Source organism: Mirounga angustirostris, unplaced genomic scaffold (genome assembly GCF_029215605.1).
Source record: "Mirounga angustirostris isolate CCGP_5_RB_7025 unplaced genomic scaffold, mMirAng1.0.hap1 SCAF_16, whole genome shotgun sequence".
Taxonomy (NCBI): Eukaryota; Metazoa; Chordata; class Mammalia; order Carnivora; family Phocidae; genus Mirounga; species Mirounga angustirostris.
In genome coordinates, this window is record NW_026991724.1 from 46931219 (window position 1) to 46956291 (window position 25073).

The window sequence follows — 25073 nt, forward strand, 5'->3', positions numbered from 1 at the left end:
GTTCCAACACAGCTCTGCCCCTTCCTCTTCCCGCAACTCTGCCTGTGAGGCGCCTCTCTGTGTCTGTTTCCTCACCTACCGAGTGGGGTCCACATGGTTACTGTCAGGATTATTTAAATTGACATCTGGGAAGCGCTGAGAAATGTGTCTGGCATGGAATGGGTGTTCTGGGAGCATTTGCTAGCATTCTGAGCTCTGGTTGGGAGTTTTTCTTTTGACAAGTAAGTGGGTGCTAAGGCTTTTCACTTTAAGCGTCAGTGGGTGGAGCGTTAGGCTAATGGGAAATGAACTCCAACCCCCTGAGCCAAGAACCAGTGGTTTTGAGTGGAAGGCTGCTGGGCATCCAGTGAAGCCTTAGAAGTCCACCCCTGATTAACACGCTCGCTCATCCTTCCTGAATGCAGACACGCTGAGCGTCAGAGGAGGAGGCAGGAGGAAGACACGCTCCTTAAAACATAGTCACCTGCCATACTTCCCAAGCAGGGACCTCGGTGCCTCAGTTTCCTCATCTGTAAAGTGCGGGATATAAGAGTTTCCACCTCATGGAGAAGCTAGTGGCTTCAGTGAGATGCAAATGACAAGAACACCAACCACACCTGTATTCAGAGCCAACTATATGTGAGGTGCTCTCCTAGGAGTGTAAGCAAGCATCTAACGCATGGCCGGTGCATAGCGGATCCCTGAAGAAGTCAGCTCTTTATCAGCAACCTCATCATCAATCCTGCCTGAGTGCAATGGTCATGTGCCTGCATTTTAGTGGGATCTCTGGGGAGAGCCTTCCACTTTCCATAGGAGACCAAATCCTTCTCAGAAAAGCACCATGGTGCACCCAGGGTCCAGTACGCTGTCTCCTGGCATGTCGTCCTGGGTTCAAGTCGTGCCTTTGCTGGGGCACTTTGGGCCAGTGATGGGACCTCCCCCTCTAAAGAATAAAGCAAATAATGGTACTTCCAGCTGCAAGGATGAAATGATACTGTGAATGTGAAGTGTTTAGCGGCCAACAAAATCAGAGGTCAGCCGTGTAAAAACCGGAGCTGCTGTTACTGTTGTTGTTATGGTTGGTAAGGGGTGATGGGGTCACCCCCAGATTGTCCTCTGTCCTTGAACCTTTCCCAACCCCCATCCCCGAACTTGCCCAGCCTCTGCTTCATGTTGCTGGCCAGGAGACCAGGGAGGTGGCTGGGGCAGGGACCAGGTGCAGGGAAGGTGCAGGGAAAGGGAGGTGGTGGTGAGCAGAGATGTTCAGAGGGGATAGGCAGGAGCAGGGAGAGGAGAGCCTGAGGAGCAGACAGAGGGGGAAACTGAGTCACGTGGGAGCAGGTCCAGGTCCCCAAGGCCTCCTGACTCCTTGGCTCCCCACTCGGGGCTCTGACCGGCACCTACCGCTCCCCCCTTGGGGACCCTGTGCTTCCCACATCCACTCAGAGCTCTGAGCCCCCTGCCTCTGGGCTGAGTGCTTTGCATGTCCCACCCACAGAGCACCCCCTATCCCAGGGCCCCTCCCCTTCGTGTTCCGCTGCTCCTCTCACCGTGACCTTCCACTGATTCTGCTCCAGCCGCAGGGTGAAGTTAGCCACCTGGACGGTGATCACCCTGGTCACACTGACTTTCCCATTGCCCCAGGCCACGTTCTCCTGCAGGACGGTAAACTGCTGCAGCCCAGGCCGGGTCTTGTAGGTCCGAGACAGCACGTACACACAGGTACCCATGAAGTCGAAGCGGCGGCCGTCGAAGGTGGTGTAATGGGGGTCTCCCGAGGCTTGGCAGGTGGCAGAGCCCACGACCACGCAGCCCAGGAGGCCACCGGACGGCTGGCAGGCCTCCTGCGGGCCACAGGCGGAGGGCTCGCAGGACACCAGGCCACCCTCCTGGCATTGGCAAAGGGAATCACACCCAGGGCCGGGGTAGAAGGTCTGGCCCGGCGGGTGGTAGACGCCCTGGTATGCGCAGCCGCAGGAGGGCAGGGGCACGCAGGACTCACCACTGAGCGCGAAGCCCTCGTCACACACACAGCCCTCGTAGCAGTTGGAGCCACAGCCCCCGGGCACTGGGAGGTCCCCACAGGACAGCGGGCAGCCATGGGAACATGCCTCGTAGTGGCTGTGGGGCGGGCAGCTCAGAGCTGTAGGGAAAGCAGCAGTGCGCTCGTGAGCATCAAGAGTCTCCGCTCCCAGGGGACGCATGCGCAGGCACACCCTCCCTCACACACTCACACGTAAGCCGTCCGGCGGCAAGGAGCCCCTCTGTTCAGTGGGGCCTGGGGCACAGATTACATCACAATTAATCTGGGCCTAATTAAGATTCTGTTCCAACCTAACTATAGTTTGTGGTTATCCATAATGTCTTTAATGACATGTCTTTTTTTTTTTTTTAAGATTTTATTTATTTCACAGAGAGAGACACAGTGAGAGAGGGAACACAAGCAGGGGGAGTGGGAGAAGGAGAAGCACACTTCCCGCTGAGCAGGGAGCCCGATGCGGGGCTCGATCCCAGGACCCTGAGATCATGACCTGAGCCGAAGGCAGACGCTTAACAACTGAGCCACCCAGGTGCCCCTTTAATGACATGTCTTAAACATATAAGTGCATATACAGTGTGTGTGTGATCTATGCAATGCATTTGTGAACACAGTAGTTTTAGCTTCTTCATTCTATAGTGATATAGTAGTAGGAGGAGTAATTCTGTAGTAAATTGAAATCTTTGGCCCATGTTGTGAAGAAGAGGAAAAAAATAATTCCTGTTCCTCTCTCCGAACTCCAGTCACTCCAGATTATGAGACAGGCGGTTTCCTCGAAACAAAACGAAACAAAAAACCTAAGACTAAGCCCAGTAAAGCCTCTGTCTGTGCCGAGATAATACATGTGTGGCCATTTAAATCTAAGTTAATTGAAGTTCAATAAAGTAGAAGATTTACTTCCTTGGTCACACTAGCCCCATTTCAAGTGCTCAGTATGTGACTGGTGGTGACCACACAGGAGAGCTCAGGGACAGAACATTGCCAACATCACCAAGGTTCCATTGGATGGCGCTGTTCTAGATCTTATAGCCAGCTTACAAGAGAATCCAGGGACAGAGGAACAAGTTAAATAACACTGTGCAGAAGCAACTAGCCAAATCCAGAAAGTAGGAAATTCTGCAGAACAAATGACTTGATTTTTTTCCCCAATAAGCAATGGCCCAAACAAAATGGATAAAGGGGCAGAAATGAGATAAAAACAAGTACAGCCAAATGTAGACTGTAGAATATAGATGGTAAGTGTATGGGTATTCACTGTAAAATTCTTTCAATTTTTCTATACATTTGAAAAATTTCATAATAATGTGTAGGGCAAAAAGGAAAGGGGCAGAATGAAAATGATTGAAGTAAAATCAACCCAGTGCTGTGTGTGGATCTGGTCTGGATTCAGATTCAAACAAACTGAAAAAAAAAATAACAACCACTTTTTTTTAGACAGTTGGGGAAATTTGAACATAGGTTGAGTTTAGATGATGTCAGTGTTATTTTTATTCCCAGTAACAACAGCATTGTGGTCGTGTTTATTAAAAGTTCTATCTGCTGGGGATGTTTACTGAAGTATTTATGGGAAAATTCATAGTTCTAGAATTTGCTTTAAAATATTTCAGCAAAATTGGGGCACCTGGGTGGCTCAGTCAGTTAAGCATCTGCTTTCGGCTCAGGTCATGATCCCAGAGTCCTGGGATCAAGCCCCGTGTCTAGCTCCCTGCTCACTGGGGAGTCTGCTTCTCCCTCTGCCCTTCCCCCCCAACTCCTGTGCTCTCTCTCTCTCAAATAAATAAAATTTTCAAAAAATAAAATAAAATAAAATATTTCAGCAAAATTAAAAAAAAACAACAATAAAACCAAAGGGGTGTCGGAGGAACCAAGAATGGCACAATACCCACAGTCATCAAAGCTGGGGCTGGGGTAAGGCTCCACCCTAGGCCCCCCTCTGCCTGATGTCTGCATCCTCACAACCCAATCTTCTAGAACTGCCCCAAGGGGTACAAAGGCAAAGTAGTCTTAAGGAAATAAGAGATTCTCAGTTTCCACAAAGGCCACAGAATGAAGCAATTAATGGTACAAGTTCAGGAGCCAACCTGCCTGGATGCAGGTCATGGTGCCTTGCTATGTGACCTCAGGCAGATGATTTGATATCTCTGTGGTTCCTACCACTCACTTTGTAAACTAGGAATAGGAACGATCCCACCTCACAGGGTGGTGGTGAGAAGGAAATGAGAAGAACCCTTAGAAACCCTCAGAATGGGAACTGCGCCATGGGAAGTGTGCCTCACGAGCACCGCCCGTAGCGATAGGAACCCTTCCTAAGATGACCAGCCTGAGAACATCTACTTTCCCACTGTCCCTTCAGTGAGCGTGCTTCTCCCACTTTACAGAAGACAACTGTGCACTCCCCACCCATCCCAAATCAACATGGTGTGCTGCCCGGGGGTGTGGAAACCTCTGGGGACACAAAGGGACACTTCCAAATACTGCTGTGAAGTGTGGGGACATTGCATGATGAAACCTCCCTGGGTAAGGAATCAGGACCAATGTAGCTCCCAACAAGATGGAAGGAGGGTCTGATAGAGCCGGCTGCTCGGAGGACAGGAATAGTTAAGTTTTACTGTGTCTCTCTGTGTGCCTGACTTCCCTACAACTCAAAAGGATTTCAGAGTGGAGTGACATTGCTGGGCCAGAAGCCCTTCCGCCCACTTATTAGTATCCTATATATGAAAATCAAAAGCAGAATTGATGTTGAACCTGGTCTCGCTCAACAGCAGACATGAACTTTTGGGGGAAAGCTGCATCCATCTCACTAAGAGATGCATTTCCAGTACATTCTACTCTTTATGTTGAATATTTTTATCAGTTGTGTACTAATGATACTTGCAATGATAACTCCTTCCATTCTTTTTTTTTTTTTTTTTTAACATTTAGAGTCTGATGGTCTCAGGAATTTCTGATGATAATGAAATGTTCTTCACAGGTGTCTATATTTGTGGCGAAGTATGATGGGGATTGGGACAGACTGATGATGGCCACGCCTTCTTCTGGGCTTGGCCGTGGTCCTGGCTTTGGCTCATGGGATGACAGCAAATGGGACACTAAGCAGAGGCCTGAAGTGTGTTTGCCTACTGGGGCTCGTCCACGCTTGCCGCTCTTTAGAACCTCGAGACTACTGTGTGAGGCAGCCTGCACCAGCCAGCTAGAAGATGAGACTGAGTCAGCAGGGACAAGCAGTCCCGGCTAAGGTCCCCCTAAACCAACCAGCCTGACAACCACCAGATGTGTAAAGTCAGGCCATTGTAGACCATCCGGCCCCCGCAGAACCGCCAGCAAGACTGCAGAGATAAACCACGCTGGCCCAAACTAGAAGATCAGCCCAGCAGCCTGTAGAATCATGAGAAATAATACTTGTTGTTTTAATCCACTTTTCACTTTGGGAATGTTTGTTACACAGCAAGAACTAACTGATGCAGTGATCTAAAAAGAGACTCTCATGTATTTCAGTATATTATGCTAGGTTAAATTCTGCTGGAACTAAAAATCTCTAGAAGGTCAGTTCAGGAGAGTGAGAATTTTTTTTTCCTGTTTTCTCCCCCATTATATCCTCAGTGTTGGGAACACCAGTAGGTGTTCAATAAATAGTTGTTGAATGAATGAATGAATAGAAGTTGAAGGAGAAAAAGAAATGATGTGACATGCATGTATTTATCATGTGAATTTCAATGGACAGTGATGCGCACCATCCAGGCAGATGCTGTAAATGAGTGAAGTGGGTCAGATGGTGACCAAAAACACTGGAGAGAGACCATCCTTCTTCTAACGGCAGCCCTGCTACTCGTCTCTGAATGACAGCTGCCATATAGGAATTAGACCCGGGGCCACCAGATATTTTTGGTCATCTTACAAATATTTCCTGCACCTGTGACTTCCCAGGCATGTAACTGAATCCTCCTAAGCCTCTGTTTCCTCACCTGTTAAATGGGTGCAGCCACGGTCCCTACCTCAGAATACCCCTCTGAGAGTTACATGAGTTAATACATGTATACGTTAATGAATATTCATAAGGCCGAGCCCCCCAGCGGTCACTCCCGGTACTCACGGCAAAGCTTCTCACTCCTCCAGGGGTGCACAGTGGCCCCGATGGCCTGGCACGCAGCGGCGTAGGTGGCCAATGCCTCACATAGCAGCCCAGACTGGCCTGGCAGCAGGCAGCGGTCATAGACACAGTCACGCAGGGCACCCTGTGGGTCCAGCTTGCTGTGGCACTCGCGGAAGGGCCCTGCGGGGTCTGCAAGGATCCCACACTCCTTCTTGCTTTGCAGCTGCTGGGCCACCAGGGAATCCAGGTTGGGACACTCCCCTGGCTCAGTTGCCCCACAGCCTGGCCTTGTCTCCTCCTGCCAGCTGTTCCCAAAGGCCAGGGCATTGGCAGCTTGGCCTCCACCCCGTAGAGCCAGGTCATCATCGGGCTTCCCATTGAAGTTCCCGCAGAGCCCACATAGGGCCCCGGCATAGCTGCTGGGCACCTTGACAATCACACGATTGTTCCAGTTGTAAGTGACAGTCAGGCCAAAGTCTGTGCGCACAACTGCATCTTGGCCCTGGCGGAAGACCTGCACCTGCCCATCTGCTGCCTGGAAGGGCAGGTGATGAAGGATGCCGTCCACCTGGACAGAGATGAAGGAGGTCCAAGGGGTCAGGGTATTCATGGCTGGGTGTCTCGCCCTTCACTCACTTGGCTCCAACTATTCTGAACTCCTTGCTGTTCTCTTGAGCACAAGATGCTTGCTTCCACCTCAGGACCTTTGCACTTGCTCTTCCCTCTGTCTGGCACACCATCTACCTGTCTTCAACCTGCAGCTATCAGCTTAAATCCAAATCCCTAACCCATGGGGCCTTCAGAGCCTACAGGATCTGTCTCCCCATTACCTCCCCGACCTTACCACCTCCCACTCCCCCTGCCTCACTCAGTCTGCTCCAGCCACACTGGCTTTCTTGTTATTCCTCTACTTCTCTCAGTTTAGTCCAACTCTAGGGACTTTTCACTTGGCCAAGAATATTACCCAACACTTGCCTCCTGGCTGCTTCATCCTTCAGGACTTGGCGCATAACCAAGCCCCTTCCCTACAAGGTCTCGTTTTACTGTGGCTCTGTATACCTCTGTGCCTGCATCACCTGCCACATAGCTCACTCAGCCTCCTTGCCGTCTCCCTGAACACACCAAGCGTGCTCGCACCTCATGGCCTTTGCACTTGCCGTGCCCTGTTAGCTTTGATCCAAATCCCTTACAATGGCCTAAAAGGCCCTAGATGATCTGAGTCTCACTGCTCTCCAATTTCGTTCTTCGGTACTGCCCATCCCACCCCTGCAACTCCAGCCGGGCATTCTCATCTTCTCCTGGACTCCGTGAGCTCAGTCCAGCCTCAGGGCCTTCACTGTGCCTTCTGCTTGTGACATTCCTACCCTCTTCCACGTCCCTATTCTTTGCCTGGTTGCCTCCCCATCATCCTTTATGTCTCAGTTTAAAATAGAACCCCTCTCCCCACCAGGCCCTGCTTGTCCCCACTTTTCTGACCTCGTCTCCTACCAATCTCTCTATCCCATCCCCCCATCCTCACTCTCAAGTACAGCTGCACTGGCTCTGTGCTGTTCTCCTGTACTCTTCAAGCTTGGTTCAGCCCAGCCTTTGCACCTGCTGTTCCCTGCACCTAGGAGCCACCGCTCTTCACCTGGTGGTCTCTTCCTTGTCCTTCAGGTTTTGGTTGCAATCAGGACCTCCATCATAGCCATCCCCTCCATCATCCCCTCCCTGCATTCCAGCCTCATGGGCCTCCAGACTGTTCCTCTGCCCTCTTGTGTGTTCCTGCCTCAGGGCCTTTGCACTTGCTGTTCCTTCTGCCCAGAATACTCTTCCATCCACTTCTGTCCCTGCCTGTTCCATCTCTCTTCTCAAGAGTGGCAATAGGATGTAGTGGTTAAGAAAGTATAGGCTCTCGGGCGCCTGGGTGGCTCAGATGGTTAAGTGTCTGCCTTCGACTCAGGTCATGATCTCAGGGTCCTGGGATCGAGTCCCGCATCAGGGTCCCTGCTCAGTGCAGAACCTGCTTCTCCCTCTCCCTCTGCCACTCCCTCTGCTTGTGCTCTTCTGTCTATCTCTCTGTCAAATAAATAAATAAAATCTTTAAAAAAAAGAAAGAAAGAAAGAAAGAAAGTATAGGCTCTGAAGCCTAACAGCCTGGCTTCAAATCGTGGCTCTGTTACTCATTAGCTGTGTGACCATGAACAGATAACTTAGCCTTTCTGTGCCTCAGTTTCTCATCTAACAAGATTAGCTATTTCACAGAGTGTTCTAGAAATTGAGTTACTATGTGTCAAGCATTTAACATGTAGAAGTAACTTAACATGTATGGGCCCCCCCCGCGGTTCAGAGCCCCTTCTCCTTAAGGGGGATTTCCTGCCTCTCTGCCCCCTCGCCCCTCCCCCGGCCCGGAGTCACTCACCAGCACCTGCCCGGGGGAGTCCCGGCGCACGGTCACTTTCACGCCACGGGCCTCCACGCGCACAGCGCGCGTGTAGCTCACGGTCTGGCTGCCCCGGTGCTCGTTTTCCACCAGCACCCGGAAGGCGGGCAGCGCCGCCGCCTGGCCGCACGAGCCGACCAGCAGGTACGTGCAGGTGCCCATGAAGTCGAAGCGCCGGCCGTCGAAGCTCACGTAGTGCGGATCCCCGGACGCCTGGCAGCTCCCGAAGCGGTCGGGGTAGCAACCCAGGAGGCCGTTCTGGACGCTGCAGTGCTCGCCGGTTGGGCAGCCCTGCGCGTCCTTGCAGCTCACCTGCCGGGTGGCGCCGTTGCAAGTGCAGAGCCGCCGGCACTGCTCGTCCGCCCACACCTGCTGGCCGGGCGCGAGCGGGCGGCCCTCGAAGATGCAGCCGCACGACGAGGCCTCCACGCAGGCGCCGCCGCTGGCCACGAAGCCCGGGAGGCACACGCAGCCCTCCACGCACTGGCGCCCGGAGCAGTTGGCCGGCACCGCCTGGGAGTTGCAGGTGGCGGGGCAGGCGGGGCCGCACTGCTCGTAGCGGCTGTTGGCGGGGCAGTTCAGGGCTGTGGGGGAGGGGGCGGGGGACGGAGAGAGAGAGACGGGGAGGGGGGTCAGGCCAGCGCGACGGGCCTGGTGGGGTGTCTGTCCGGAGGGCTCAACAAGACTTCCCTCCCGACACCCTGCTCCTGCCCCCGGAGCTGCCCGTGGCGCTTCCATCCCTCCCGGTGCTGGGGCCCCAAAGCTCAGAGACACAGTTGACTCTTTTCTTCCTTCATTTTCACGGACAACCAATCTGTCAGTAAATCCTGTGAGCTCCATAGTCAAGATCTATCCAGAATCTGCCCCCTTCTCTCGCCATCGTCCCCACCCTGGTCCGGTCCCCTCTCCCCCAAGCAGCCTTCTGCCTGGTCTCCCCCCATAACCCCCACTCAGCCCTCACAGGCTGTTCCTCACAAGCAGCCAGAGGGGCCCTGTGAACACCAGTGACGTCCCTCTCCTGCTTAGAGCGCTCTCGTGGTGCCATCTCAGGGAAAAGCGGGGGTCCTCCTGGTGGTCCACGAAGCTCCCCATTATCTGAGCCCATCGCCTCTCTCCTCATCTCCTCTCATTCTCCCTTTGGTTCACTCTGTCCCAGCCACAGAGGCTTCCTCCTATGTCCTCACACTCCCACCTCAGGGCCTTTGCTGTTCCCAGGGTCTGTACTGGCCATTCCTCAGAAGGCAGGGCAGCATGTGGTTAAGAGAAAGCTACTGGAGCCCAGATAGCCTGGGTTCAAACCCCAGCCTCCCCTTTTAAGCTGTGTGATTGTGAGCAAGTGACTCCAATCGCCCTGTGCCTCAGTTTCCTCATCAGGAACATGAGATAATAATAGTACTAACCTCACAGGGTTCTGGGGAGTCAATGAGTTCATCTATGCAGAGACAGCCCATAGTGTCTTTACTACTTAGCTGACTCCAGTGTCTTATCCTGCTCTCAGTTCCGCTGTCACCTCCCCAGAAAGGCTGTCCCTGACCACCCTCTTCATCAGCCTCCCATTTGCTCTCATCACATGAACTTCGTTTCTTTTGCTCTTTAAAGATATTCCATGGTTTGCTGCTTACTGTCTGTCTCCCCCGCTAGAATATAAATTCTGTGAGGGTGGGGGTCCGATCAGCCTCAATCCCCCACTGAATCGCCAGCACCAAGGACAGGGTCTGGCCCACAGGAGATGCTCATTCATTCAGAAATGAAGGAGTGGATGGATTCACCAATTCCTCCTTTGCACCAGGCATTGGGGGAACTTGGGAGGGTGGGTGTTTACTGGGCGGTGAGGACAGAAGAGTGACCAAGACAAGCCCCACGTGGCTCAGTGTCTCCCCCAGACTTACTCCCCCTCTGGAGTCCCCGTCTCAAGCCCGAGGCCTGGGCCTGGACACCTCCTCTTCCCTGGGCACTCGACTTTCTGTCTCCTGAAAATTTCTTGGGGTCCAGGGCAGGGGCAGGTGTATGCTGGCCCCCACGGCACCCATCACCAGCCGAGGGATGGGGCCATATAGGGGCTCAGGGAATGCTTGTGGATTGAATGAATAAATGGGCGAATGAATGATTAAGTGGACGGACACCTGACTGAGGAGCTTGGACTTTATCCAGAGGGCATCGGGGAGTCACAGAAGGGCTGTGAACGAAGGGACATTTACATTTCTGCTTTGGGACTCAGAGGACTACCTGTCACGCCAGCTCCTCTCTCAGCCTGGCACCCGCGTCCTGCTCCCCCTTTTTCTGTCTCGTTCCCGTTTCTCCTACAGGTTTCAGATTGGGCATTCCTTTCTCTAGGAAATCCTCCTTGATCCCTCCCCCCCAGGCTGAGTCGAGAAGCTTTCCTGGTCGCCCATAGCCCCCTGGACGTCCCCCCTCCTGGCCCTGTCCACTCTGCCCGTGCCTGGCAGAGCCCAGCAGGGACCACCCTCGTGGTCACTGCCTAGGGATGTGTCTGCCCCAGCCTTAGGCTCACTGTGGGCACGGTGTGGCCATCTCGGCCATCCCTGCATCCCTGGCATGGTCCAGCTTCAGGCTGCACCACAAGGAGTGCTCAGATATGGAGCAGGTGCAAGGAGTCCCCTGCCTCCCACCACGCGTGCCCCCAGCCCCGCACCGAGGGCGTCACTCACGACAGTGGGCCAGCGACCTCCAGTTCCCGACAGATATGCCAAGCTCCAGGCAGGCCTGGGCATAGGCGCTGAGGCTGCGGCACAGGCTGGACCGGTCCCCGTTGAGCACGCACAGGTCGTACACGCACTCCTCCAGGAAGGGCTGGGGGGGCAGCGCGCTGTGGCAGACGGCGAACGGGCCGTTGGCCTGGGTCAGCATGCCGCAGAGGCGGTTGCCCTCGTAGTGCTGGGCCTGGCCCGGGGTGCAGGAGGGACAGTTGTTCTGGCAACTGTCCTCACACAGGTAGTCCCCATCATCCAGCCTCCAGCTGTTGGCAAACTCCACGGGGTCAGCCGCCAGCTCCGAGTCGTAGGTGAGGAAATCGTCGTCGGGGTTGTGGTTGTAGTTGCCACACAATCCGCACACCTGGCTCTGGAAGCGCTCGGGCAGGCTCAGGGCCAGCTGGCAGTCCCAGTCGTAGGTGACCACCAGCCCGAAGTCCAGCTCCACTATGGCCCGGGTCCCGCTCTGGTACACGCGCAGGCGGCCCTCGGCCAGGGAGACGGGCAGGCGCGAGCGCTGGTTGTCAATCTGCGGGGGGTGGGGGTGGGGGGGCAGTGGGTGGTCAGATCTTGCGTGGTCTGGCCCTCACCCTTCGAACCCCCCCCACTCGCCGCCCCCTACCCCGGCTGCCCTGGGACTCCTTCTTCCTGTTGCTGCCACCGACCAAGCCTTGGGGTCTTTGCCCTCGCCTCCCTGTGGTCTGAAATGTTCTTCCCCTAGATGCACCCGTGGCTCACTCCCTGACCTCTGACCTCTTACAAAAGCTTTGCGCCACTGTCACCATGGCAGTGACACTCTATTTTATGTGGCAACCCCTCCCTACTCCCTATGCCTTTTCTTTGCTCTATTTTTTCCCCCTATAGCTTCTAACATATCATTTGCAAATTTCTCATGTTTATCATCTGCCTAACTCCGCAGACCGTCAGCCCCACAAAGACAGGGATTTGTGTCTGCTCTGCTCGCGGCTTCCTCTCCTGCACCTAGAACGGTGCCTGGTAGAATTGCAAGTGCTCAATGAGTGAATGAAGGCGATGCTGTGTTAGAGAAACATTCACCGGGCACTCCCTCTGGGCCTGGCCCTGGCTGGGCGATCCTGGGAATGATGACCGAAGACAACCCAGACCCCGCTCTCCTGGGGCTCCCAGTCCAGTGAGAGAGACAGACTGGTCACTAGATCAGAGTGACAGATCAGAGGGATGGTGGGAGCTCTAAACCTCTGTCAAGTCACTGACCTCTGTAAGGATCTGACAAAAGTAACAGGGCTCTCTCTCTGAAAAACTGCCCAGCAGATGCAAAATTCCACACATAATTTTGGGAATTTGAAGTCCCTCTGAGCTTGTGCTCAGTCCCTCCAGATTTCTAGAACACCTACTTTAATCCACTTGCTTATTAATCTCACAGATCCACTGCACACCCGCACAGAGAGGTGGGTACAAGAATGCTCAGTGCTGCGCTATTTGCCATCGTGAACAAAGCATCCATCGGTGGGAGACTGAGTTACCCAAATGACGGGGCATCCATCCAATGCAGAACAGTGCAGATGTAAAGAACAACAACAACAAAAGAAAGCTGAGGCTCCCTTGATGTTGATATGGAAACAGCTCCAGAAGCTACCGTACAGTGTAAAAAGCAAAGTGCAGAACAGAGCAGACAGTACAGTACTCTTCGCTAAGAAAGGGGAGAGGGAAGAATGTAGGTTTGGCTTGCTTGTATTGGCATAAAGAAACCCTAGGTGAGGGCGCCTGGGTGGCTCAGTTGGTTAAGCGACTGCCTTCGGCTCAGGTCATGATCCTGGAGTCCCGGGATCGAGTCCCGCATCGGGCTCCCTGCTCGGCAGGGAGTCTGCTTCTCCCTCTGACCCTCCCCCCTCTCATGTGCTCTCTCTCTCTCTCTCATTCTCTCTGTCTCAAATAAATAAATAAAATCTTAAAAAAAAAAAAAAGAAAGAAAGAAACCCTAGGTAAAACCTCAAGAAATCAGTAAAACTGGGGAGTGGGGGAGGGAAGAGAGAGAAAGCAGATGAAGACAGGAGTGACAGCCAGACCTTCCACAACATGCCCTGTTTGTTTTGAGCTATGCTGATGCTTTACCTCTTAAAAAAAAAAAAAAGAATCGCAGCAACAGGGAAGAAATTCACAAGCACTGTGCTGAGCAAAAGAATCTTCCCGCAAATGGCTTCTTCCACTGTGTGATTCCATTAATATGAAGTTCTTGAACAGGCGAAACTAATCATTGTGGTGGGAAAAAAAATCAGAACTATGGTTGCCTCTAGGAGCGGGTTGGGACTGTCTGGGAAGGGGCATGAGAGAATGTTCCGGAATGATGAATAGATTCTATATCTTAATGGAGGTTAGGGTTGCACATTTGTCAAAACTCCATGAACTTAAGATCTATGGATTTTTATTATGTGTACATTTGATATCCAATGTAAACAAAACTGGGACTGCCAGCTGGCCCTGAGCCTGCCCGAGCGCTTCCAGAGCCAGGTGTGAGGACAGTGTGGCAACCACAACCACAACCCCGACCCACAACCCATACCATAAAAATATGGTATGAGGCAGAATGGCAAAGAGGTTAAGAATGGACTCAGGAGCCAGCCTGCCTGTGTTCCCAACCCCATCTCTTACTGGCTCGGAGCCCTTGGGAAGTCGCTCATCTCTCTGGACCTCAGTCTCCTCACCTAAAAGTGTTAATAATAATGCCTCCCCCCACAGATTGCTGTGAGCATTACATGCATTAATACACGGAAAGCACTAAGAAACAAATCCAGCACATAGCAGGTGCTCCCTAAATTTAGTGTTTGGTCACTGAAGACATTCCCTATTGTTGGACAGTTTGTTTCTTTTCTTTTCTTTTTTTTTCTTTTGCTACCCCAAACCAGGTTGGCATAAACTTTTCTTCCCCCAACCATATCTCTGAGTATCCTTAAAATTTCTAGAAGTGGAATTGCTGGACGAAAGGTATTTCAGGCTCTGATTTTCAAATTCCCCCTCCCCAGCCCCCAGTGATTTTCAAATTCCCCCTCCCCAGCCCCCACTGCCCCCTCCTCCGTACCCCCCACCCCACAGCCGAGGGCTTGGGTTTGGGGCCCGACACCCAGGCTTTGCCTCCTCCTTCTGACTGGAGGCTCATAGGTATTTGGACACTTACCCGAGCAAAGCCAACTTCCCCTCGGACCAGAGTTACTGTGTGGCTGTAGGCACGCACGTTGACCAAGCCCACGTAGGAGACCCGGCGGCTGCCCCGGTGCTCATTCTTGGCCTCCACGCTGAAAGCCGGCAAGGTCTGGTTGTTGCTGCACAGCTCCGCCATCAAGTAAAGGCACGTGCCCATCATGTCATAGCGCCGGCCGTCGAAGGTGGTGTAATGGGGGTCACCTTGGGCGCGGCAGGTGGCCACGGGGACCGCCACGCACTTGGCCTGCTGATCCACCACCTGGCATTTCTGCTGGGGACTGCACTGCAGGTCTTCGCAGGAGGGTTTCTGGGACAGCACGGCTGGGGAGGGGAGGAAGGGGGTGGCAATGAAGAAAGAGTCAGGCGTATCCTCACAGGTGGGAATCCTGGAGTTCTCCTGCTGTGCAGAGTTGGGGCAGTGGGCTCACAACTACCCGTTGGAGAAGTGGGGAAACTGAGGTCTGGAGGCCCCCCGGGGAGATGGCTGCCCAGGCATGACCCAACAACCCCAGGTATTCTAATTCCCTAGTTTGACAAGGCTCAGCCCAGAAGAGCTGAAAGGTAGTGAAGAAGGATGGGCAGGGATCATCATGGAAATGTTGATTTGTGGTTTTTCTCTCCCCGTGTCCCCCTTCCTGTGCATTCCCACTCGGGTCAGAAGGCTAAGGAATCTTTTTTAAGGACAGAAAATGGAAGTCTCTGCCTTCCTGGATCAGGCTGCCTAGGTTAGAATCCTGGCTCTGCTGGTCGGGTGGCACTGGAGAAGTAATTTTAAACTCTCTATGCCTCAGTTTCCCCATTTGCAACAAGGGGGTGACAACAGTACATTCTTCACAGGGATATTTGGGGAGGAGGGCATTGCCAGGCTTAAAGAAGCTAAAATATAAGTAGGGTTTGGCCCAGGTGGTGAGTGTTACCTGTTATAATGAATCACCTACCCCTCTCCTATTTGACTGTTCAAGCCCAAAGTGGCTCTTTGAAAGTGGGTAGCTTGCATGCCTGTGGTTGGAGGGGGCATTTTTTGCCAGTGCTGGGAACTCTAATGTCTAGGGTCCTAGCTTGAAGCAGGAAGTCCACATAGGAAGAAATAGCCCTTCCTCCCCTGCCTCCCAGTGTTCAGAAGTTCTTGCTTTCTGTCTGCTCATAATAACTTGCCAGATACCCCCTGAGAGCTTTACAAATGTTAACTCATTACTCCCTCACTCCAATCCTGTGAAGGGGTACAGCTATTAACCCTATTTTACAGATGGGGAAACTGAGGCCCACAGGCGAGGTCACATGCCCAAGGTCACACAAGCAGAGATGGGATTTGAACCTGGGAAGTCTGGCTTTAGCATCCGTGTCCTCAGACACCACACTGCACTGCCTGGGGACAGTTTCTCAAATGCTCTGAACCTAAGGTTACACGTAGGGCCAGGTCCTAGGGATTAACTATGTTAACACACACAGGACATCCAGAATGGTCTCTGGTATATTGAGAGAGAACTCCCCCTGCCCCACAGTAGCCATTATTATTTATCATACTTTTAGACCTCCTGCGTTGGGGTGTAAACATTCCTTATAGGAGGTGGTGGAGTGGTAGTTAACCACTGGTATAGTTGCTAAAATAGCAACATATTAAAAATAAATAAATAAAAGATCAAAATACTTCCAGACTGTTTGATAAGAAGCTGCTGACCTGAGCCCACTCCTCCCCACAAAGATCCCTCCCTCTAGGCACCTTGGCTCTTTCCTAGGACTCTATCCCTAACCCCCATCCCCCTGCAAAAAGTAACTGACAAAGGGCTAAGGCCAGACACCTGTCAGACACCGTGGGGGCTTATATATAGGACCCTGCTGCCGTGCTCTGCGGGGTACCGCTTCTGACTCGTGGGGACCTTGGATCGCACTGGTGGCTAAATATTTGGTGGTTCCTTGAGGGGCTTGGGTAGGGAGGAGCTGGGAAGCCTTAGGGAAGGGGAGGATGGCAGAGAGGATGGAGGTGGGGTGGGGACAGCCCCAGGGGAGCAGGTGGGTGGGGAAAAAGGAGAGGGTGAGAGAGCCAGCCAAGGGGTCACGGGTTGGACAGGGTCGGGGGGTCATTTTCCATCACTCACTTCGGCCGCAGGCACCTGCTGTCCCGTAGCTTATGGCCTCGAGCAGCCCGAAGGTGAGCAGCCCGAAGTTAGTAGTGGCCTCAATCATGTGGATCTTGTCACTGGGGCCAAGGTCCACCTCGGCATAGGAGAACTCACTGCCGGGCACAGCCGTCCAGGAGAGCTTGGCCCCCATCCTCTGCCCTTCCATGGTCAGCTCGTTAACCGCCTTTGTCTGTGTTATTACAAGAGCCACACCCTCAGTGCCTGGCATGCTCTTCACCACATAGGCCGGGCAGTAGGCTGCCACATCTGGGACCAAGGCCAGGTGGGGGTCATAGGTTATTTGGCCCCTTGTAGCACCTGTGCCAAACTGCAGGACCTGGATGCCCACGTCTGCAGACAGGTAGAGCGGCCGGGACGGCTGGATCTCAAACTCTACCACATCGCCCACCTGGAGTCCTCGGGAGCCGGTGGTGCCCCCCCGATTGTAGCTCAGCTTCGTGGTCTGGCTGGCCACGACATAGACCAGGTCGTAGCGGGCCTGGGAGGACAGAGAGGGCACCACATAGCGGGTGCCCCAGGCGGACGTGGGGAGCAGCTGCTCCATCACGTGGTTGCAGTTTGTGTGTTTCTGGGCACAGCTGTGGCCGGAGAACACAGCCACTGGGCCATTGGCTGTGATCCTCGACCCCGAGAGCTCAGCTGTGCTCTGTACCTGGGCCACCTGGTAGGGCTGCAGAGTCAAGGTCACGACACTGCCTGCTGGGTAGAACTTGTCCTGGAATGTCGCAGACCCCTTCAGCTGCATAGTGACTGAGGCCCCCGCCGCCCCCGCCACCACGGCGAACTCCTTGACATTCTTGGACGAGGTGCCGGGAGGTGTGAGCGCAAAGTACTCAGAGCCCAGAACCTGGATAGGCCACAGCCGCGTCAGCTCTGCTGTGTTGGGCTTGGTGTTTACGGCCTGCGCAGAGATCTCGCGGTCAGAGTGGACTGTCACTGCGTGCTGGAAGACCTTACTGCCGACCATCTCAGCCTTGGAACTAATGTTGACCATGACTGACCGCCCCGGGTTCACTGTGACATTCTGCCTGGTGCCATCTGCGTGGCAGTGAATGGAGACCGAGGCAGGGCGGTCCGACAGACTGGAGAGAAGGAGTTGGAGAGAGGCCCGGTGGTAGCTAGGCAGGTAGTTCTGCAGGAAGGCCGCAAGGAAGTCCACGGAGGTCCCCTGGGTCAACCCTGGGGGTTGGAGAGAGAACGCAGTTGCGGGTCTGCTCACCCAGTCCTCTCTAGCTGAGAAGGAAGGCTTTGCATTGCGCCTAGATACCACATTGAAATATCAACTCAAGCTTTTTCTCCCCTCGCTTTCCCTTCTTATTCGCCTACCAGCCTTTCTGGCTTTTGTTTTCTAAAAACCTGAACAGGGGGCGCCTGGGAGGCTCAGTCTGTTAAGCATCTGCTCTCAGCATGGGTCATGATCTCAGGGTCTGGGATCAAGCCCCACATCAGGCTCCCTGCTCAGTGGGGAGTCTGCTTCTCCCTCTCCCTCTCCTCTGTGCACTCCGTCTCTCTAAATAAATAAATAAATAAATTAATTAATTAATTAAAATAAAATAAAATAAAATAAAAGCCTGAACACTTTGGACTTGATGGGCCAGGCAAGTAATGCAAATGTGGGAAATCATCTGGGTGGCCAGTGTGCAAACCAGAGATTCATACGCCAAGGAAAGCGGGTAGGGTTAGCCTATTATTATGATGATTTATGGGCTCTTCCCCCCCCTTTTTTTATGCCAGATCTTACCATTTTTCAGGAGAAACTGGCTATTTGAATTTCCATGTGAAATCTCCAACCCCAAATTGTTTTAAGTGCTGTGGGCCTCAAACTGGCTGGATTTAGGTGCCGGTTTATGACTTCTGTCTTAATAAAACATGGGGGGTGTAAAGGGGGTTAAGGGAAGAAGGAGATTATGGCAATGTAGACAATATGCCTCCTAGAAAGAGGGAGGAGTGGGTGCTTTTCAACACCCCCAACTAGGAATAGATTCTCCAGGGCTGGGAAGAGAGGGAGGGAGAAGGGAAGGGGGGACGGGAAGAGGGAGGGAGAGGGAGGGGGAGGAGGGAGAGAGAGGGAGTTGGAGAAAGAGAGAGGGCAGGGGAGGACATCTACAAGGTCTTGGAGAGAGTATGTGGGTATAGAAGGACTTTCTGCTGAATTAGGGGAGCCTTGAAAGATGTCCCAGTGTCCCATGGAGCCAGGGGATCAGGGACAATGAAGACTTCAAAAGTGACCTAAGCAGATGCTGACTGATGACTAGACGGCTCTGAGGCCCCATCCTTACCCGGTACTCTGACTTCACCTGAGACTCCAGTCCTGGGCATAACCCTGGGGAATCGGGCACCAAGCCCTCCAAGAATGACTTGAGTGAAATTTTCCATCACCTCAGCAGCAGGAGGCTCAGAGTCAGAACTTTAGTTGAGTTACAGAAAATTGAGAAAGTGGTACTTCTTGAAGACTTAAATTGGGGGACTGCGGATTTTATCTGCTTCTTTCTAGGAGAGAGAATGGGAGGATCCCACCACAGCTCTCTGCAGAACTTAAGGGGCCTCGCTCCCACCTCAGCTAGGCTGGCGGGGTACTGGGAGATGGGGTTGTGGAGGGCATACAGATGGAGGGTGCTGACCGCGGCAGGCAGAGTCCCCCAGATGAGAACAAGGACACGGATGGGATCTCAGTCCGACTTACCACACAGGAGAGTTGCTCCTGTCCAGAGTGTCCACCAGCTCCACAGGGAACCCATGTCTGCAGAGGGGAAAGAGAGGGGGTCATGGAAGGTTAGTCTGCCCCTCTGGCTGGGCACTATTCCAGGGAGGACGAGGGCCACCTGGGCACCAGGGAGGTGGGCTGGATCCAAGGGCCAGTATGTGTGTGTATAAGGGGAGTTACATGTCCAGTGGGTCTTGTGGGGGGCAGGGAGGGCAGGACAGGGCAAGGTTGGGGAGTTAGGTGTCCAGTGGGTCCAGTGGGGCTGGAGTGGGGAAGCCTGGAGCCAGGGGCTAGAGTAGGGGACCTGATGTCCCACTTCTATAGGGTACCCCAGCCTCTCTCACCTGCAGGTCCCTGGAGCTGCAGGGCTAGCCCCTGGGCCGGGCTATATAGTGGAGTTTCGTGGCTCCTCAGACCACACCCTGGGTCACCTGCCAAGAAGATGGAGCCAACTTCCTGGAGGAGGCTGGTGATCCCAGGGCCAGGTGGAATAGGGACCCTGAAAGCCTGCGAAGGGTGGAGGGCAAGCCTGGACACCTGGGTCCTTAGAGGGGTGTGAGAACAGCTGGTGGCTGTGGCCTGGAAGCCTGCTGGACACTTCAGAACTGAAAGGGTGATGTCCCTGAGGGAAACAGCTGGGAAGCAGGGTGCTGGGAGCCTGGGTCCCCAGGGGGTGGGGGAGTAGGGGCGGAACGTGGTGTTCAGTCTTGTTTGCTGGTTCGATGGTTGGATCTCTTCCTTTGCCTCCTGCCAGGAACAATAGCAAAGGACCCATATCCGGGTTCTGGCTGCTCCCTAGTCCCCACAAGTTGATTCCTCCTGGTCCCCAGCCATCCACATCCTGTATGCAGGCAGCACTGCGGTGTCTGGGGTGGGCAGGAATCCGAGCACCTGAACCTAGGTCAGTGGGACACAATACCTCCAGGACAGCAGGACCTCCTGAGAACCTTATCTGCAAAACGTGAACATCAAAATTAGCCTCACTGGGGACTGTAGGTGGGAGGCAGGCTCTTCTGGTGGGGACCCCCGTGGAGAGCAGGGTGGGAACGGGGGGGCTGGAGCTATGTGTGAAGAAGGATGGAGGCCCCTGTTTCCTGGTTCCACGCAGACACTGGGTTCTACTTCCTGGAGAATTGTTTGTTTTCTGGGAGGTCTTTTTGCCCTGAGAAGGGACTGGCTGGGGGCACCTGGGTGGTTGTTGGTTAAGTGTCTGCCTTCGGCTCAGGTCATGATCTCAGGTCATGATCTCAGAGGCCTGCGATCGAGCCCCACGTTGAGCTCCCTGCTCAGTGGGTAGTCTGCTTCTCCCTCTCCTTCTGCCCTCCCCCCCTCTCCAGCTCATGCTCACTTTCTCTCTTCTCTCAAATAAATAAATAAAAATGAAAGAAAAGAAAAGAAAGCAAGAAGAAAGAAAGACAAAGAAAGAAAGAAAAGGAAAGAAAAAAGAAAAGAAGAGACTGGCTAAACAGGCTTTGGGGAACTCTATGCCTCCCGTCACCCAGTATCTACCTGGGATGGGAACCTAGGTGTCACATGGGGAGCAGAGGAAGAGACTGCTGCAAGGTGGTATGGCCTTTGGGGTCTGTTCCTACAGAGGAGCTGGCCTAACCCATGCCCTGGTCTCCTCGCACCCAGTGTTAGGACTCATTGTTTGCTGGGGAGTTTCCCCAGCAGCTGCAAAGCCTGGGCACCCTCTCGGACAACACCCCAGCAGCTGCTGCCCCCACGACTCCCTCTCTTATCACCAAGGCCTGTGGGTGGCTGGGGTGGGTGGGGGCTCTGGCATCCCCCACTCAGGGCAGGGTCCCAGAGGGAGAGATAAAGACTCAGAGTTGAATGGGACCCAAAGTCAACCAGGAAAATGAAGTGAGCAAACAGGAGACTGGATGAAAGCCAGGGATGTCAAGAAACAGGTGGGGGCGGGGCGCCTGGGTGGCTCAATTGGTTAAGCGACTGCCTTTGGCTCAGGTCATGATCCTGGAATCCTGGTATCGAGTCCCACATCGGGCTCCCTGCTCAGCGGGGGCTCTACTTCTCCCTCTGACCCTCTTCCCTCTCGTGCTGTCTCTCATTCTCTCTCTCAAATAAATAAATAAAATCTTAAAAAAAAAAAATCTTAAAAAAAAAAAGAAACGGGGGGTGGGAGGGGTGGGTTACGGGAGTAGGAGCTTCGCGGGGAGCAGTGCTTGGCTCCCTGAGGAAACGAAGGACCGGGAGGAAGGACTGCCGGGATTCCTAGGAAGAAAGCAGCTTATCGCAGATCAAGGTGGCAAAGTCTTCTAAACCAGATACCCCGTTGTGGTCTGAGACAGAGAAATGAGGGGCGAGGGGCAGAGAATTAGGGTGAACCTCAGGGGTGATCGTGCCCCTCCAATCTCCTCTAAGCCTTGAGGTCTCCCCTTGGTTGACCCCGGAGAGAAGCCTTCGCCTCCTCAAAAATCCACTGTTGCCCTTTGCAGCCAGAGTCCCTAGAAATGGGGTGGTAGTGGGAAGTCTCACCATTTAATATGTTGGATTTGACACTGCTTAGGACCTTCTTCTCACTCCTTTCAGGGCCCAAGGGGTGTGTGTGTTTGTGTGTGTGTGTGGACACAGCCTGTGGCCTACTCTATCACATCTATGCTCAGAACACCCTTATATATTCTTGGAAATCCCACCGGAGACAACCTGCGCACACACTTCCTTCCACACTTCCAGAAAAACACGTCCATCCTGCCCCTCAAATCCTCACTCTAAGCCCAAACAGAGGTGTTTGTGAATCTGAGCCTTCTGGCCTCTCCCTGCGGCAGGATCTGCAGGGGGCAGATCTGCACTTGTCATACACTTGAGACCCCTGGGACCCTTGGGCTTGTCTGGGCTTTACAGATCAAGGGCACAGCTGGAGAGAATTTACTCTCTGCAGCTAAATGTAGATTTAAAAAAATATATTTTATTTATTTGTTAGAGAGAGAGAGAGCACAAGCAGGGGGAGCAGCAAGCAGAGGGAGAGGGAGAGGCAGACTCTCTGGTGAGCAGGGAGCCCGATGTGGGGCTCGATTCCAGCACCTGGGATCATGACCTGAGCCAACTGAGCCACCCAGGCACCCTGCTAAATGCAGATTTGCTGGCAATTTCTAATATCATTCCTTCATGCCTGGGTCCCACAAGGATTCCCGCCACCACCTTGGGGAACTCCTCCATCTCACATAAGGTGTCACTAACCTCCCTTGATCTCATTCCTCCCCTGCTCAATACCCTTCCATGCTTCCCTGTCCCTGTGAAGGCAAGTCCACACTCTTGGCAGGATCATCTCCATGGTCTGCACCTGTAACTTGGCCACCGCCTGTGCCATTCCCCCTCCTCAGAGCCCCCTCCTTGATATTCTGCTTGCTGACTCTGTGTCTGGAGTCCAGACCTCACTTTCTGCATGGCTTATTTCCCAAGAACCCAAGCTAAGGCTAGTCTGTTTTATTCCTCTTACACCACATTGACTACTTGTTCCCTTGCTTAAAGGAGATCCCCGCCCCTTTTCTCCACACTTGAAACTGAGAGTCTTACTGAATCCACAGTCCCGTGCCTCCCCACCAACCTCTCTTCCACCTGCCACAGTCCGACCTCCATGCTCACCAAAACTGTGTTTGCTGGGCCCTTATTTGCCACTTGGTTCTAGCTCCTTCTGTTACATTTGACACGAATTCTTTTTCCTTTTCTGTCTAATGCCCGGGTGCCTGGCTGGCTCAGTTGATGGAGAATGAGACTCTTGATCTCGGGCTTGTGGGTTCTAGTCCCACATGAGGCATAAAGATTACTTAAAAATAAAATCTTTAGTGGGATGCCTAGGTGGCTTCCAGTACCACAGATTATTTAGCTTGCTTTAAAATTTTACCTAAATGGAAGGATGCCTGGGTGGCTCAGTGGGCTAAGTGTCTGCCTTCGGCTCAGGTCATGATCCCAGGGTTCTGGTATAGAGTCCCACATCGGGACTTACTCAGCGGGGAGCCTGCTTCTCCCTCTGTTTGCCACTCCCCCTGCTTGTGCTCTCTCTCTCTCCGACAAATAAATAAATAAAATTAAAAAAATAAAATCTTAAAAAAAATTTCTAATGCCTCTGTTTTCAGGATATCACTTTCTTCCGGATCTTCTTACTTGGTTTTTTTCTTACAATGATTCCTTTAACATTGGTGGTTCTCAGATTCTTTCTCTAACTACATCTTTTCTCTAGAAGATCTTACCTGTGTCTACCCGTGCTATCTAATAGAACTTTCTGTGACGATGAAAATGTTCCATATCTGGCGCTGTCCAATGTGGTAGGCAAGAGCTACATGCGGCTACTGGGCTCTTGAAATGTGATTAATGCCAGGCAGGGACTGAATTTTTAATTTTTTTTTAAGTAGGCTCCACACCCAATGTGGGGCTTGAACTCACGACCCTGAGATCAAGCCCTGATCTGAGATCAAGAGTCAGACACTTAACTGACTTAGCCACCCAGGCACCCCAATTAATTTAATTTTAATCAATTTAAATTTTAATTTAAATGGCCACCTGCAATTTGTGTCTATATTGGACAGGACAAAACTCTAGAGCTGTGGCTAACACAGGCCCCACTTCATCCAGCTACCTAGCTGCCTATCCATCTGTCACTCACCTACCCACCTATTTGTTCCCTTTTATACCCACTTTCCATTCCTATTGTCCCCTTACAGGCAACCATTCTAATGTGATTCATGGGAATAGTTTTTAATCTCTCAGTGGAAAAAAGTAGATGTATTAATAAGTTCCTATTCTAAAACAAAAGGTCCATGGCTGAACTCTCAGTTTCCAAGGGGAATACTTTATTGATACTGTAAAAATCTAATAGAAACAGAAAAAAGGGAAATCTGTGTATAGGTGAGGACAATCATAAGCAGTAAAGGAGAATAAGACAGTTACATCAAATCAGGTACTTAGAACATCCAACCTCATGAGCTGGGGAAGCCCCGGGGAGACAGCCAGGCTGGAGTCCCAGTGGAGAAGACTGGGTGGAGCATCTTCCTCTCAGGTGAGACCTTCCAACCGACCATCCCTGTTAGGGCTGTATTTATAGGGCAAATGACAGGGTCTGAAGTTGAACATTTGTTCACCTACTTAAACATTCGTTCGCCTATGTGCTATGTGGAGTGAGCTGCAGTCTATGTTATCATGTCTTTACATATTCAAGGAGGCTGGGCTAGGTGTGTTTGCCTCCCCTCCCAGATCTCATTCTGGGGGGCCCGCCCAGCTGGAGCCAGATGGGATACAAGGCACAATTTATAGCTCTAGGTGTCCAGGTCAGAGGGCCACTTCTGACCTGGAGGCCAGCTAATGTCAATGAATCAGGCTCCCAAGGTCACTTATGCAGCACTAGTCTATACATGCAGGTCAGGGTGGTGGGTTATGCAGGAAAAATCACGGAAACCTCCAGCCATACAATACAGTGCACGAATCATAAACATATACAGCTCATTGAGTTATCTCAAAATGAATACACCCTCATAACCTTCACCCAGGTCAAGAAAGAGAACACGCCTAGCATCCCAGAGACCCTCTTCATGCTTTTCCCTAACCACTATTCACTCCCTCCTTCCCACAGAGAGCCACTATTTTGGCTTCTAACACCACAGATTATTTAGCTTGCTTTAAAATTTTACCTAAATGGGGCGCCTGGATGGCTCACTCGTTAAGCGTCTGCCTTTGGCTCAGGTCATGATCCCAGGGTCCTGGGATCGAGCCCCACATCAGGCTCCCTGCTCCGCTGGAAGCCTGCTTCTCCTTCTCCCACTCCCCCTGCTTGTGTTCCCTCTCTCACTGTGTCTC

General features: G+C 52.7%; 1 protein-coding gene across 1 annotated transcript in view; it reads right to left on the reverse strand.

The window, feature by feature from the left end:
* The window catches only part of FCGBP (Fc gamma binding protein), a 46598-nt gene extending 21737 nt beyond the window's left edge, over window positions 1-24861 (reverse strand). Inside the window, 8 exon segments of the mRNA XM_045892161.3 lie at window positions 1530-2122; window positions 6108-6675; window positions 8509-9113; window positions 11199-11769; window positions 14392-14738; window positions 16514-17737; window positions 19242-19298; window positions 24199-24861. Coding sequence (XP_045748117.2) covers window positions 1530-2122; window positions 6108-6675; window positions 8509-9113; window positions 11199-11769; window positions 14392-14738; window positions 16514-17737; window positions 19242-19296 — 3963 coding nt within the window. The 5' untranslated portion in view covers window positions 19297-19298; window positions 24199-24861.
* Between the last annotated feature and the right edge of the window lie 212 nt (window positions 24862-25073).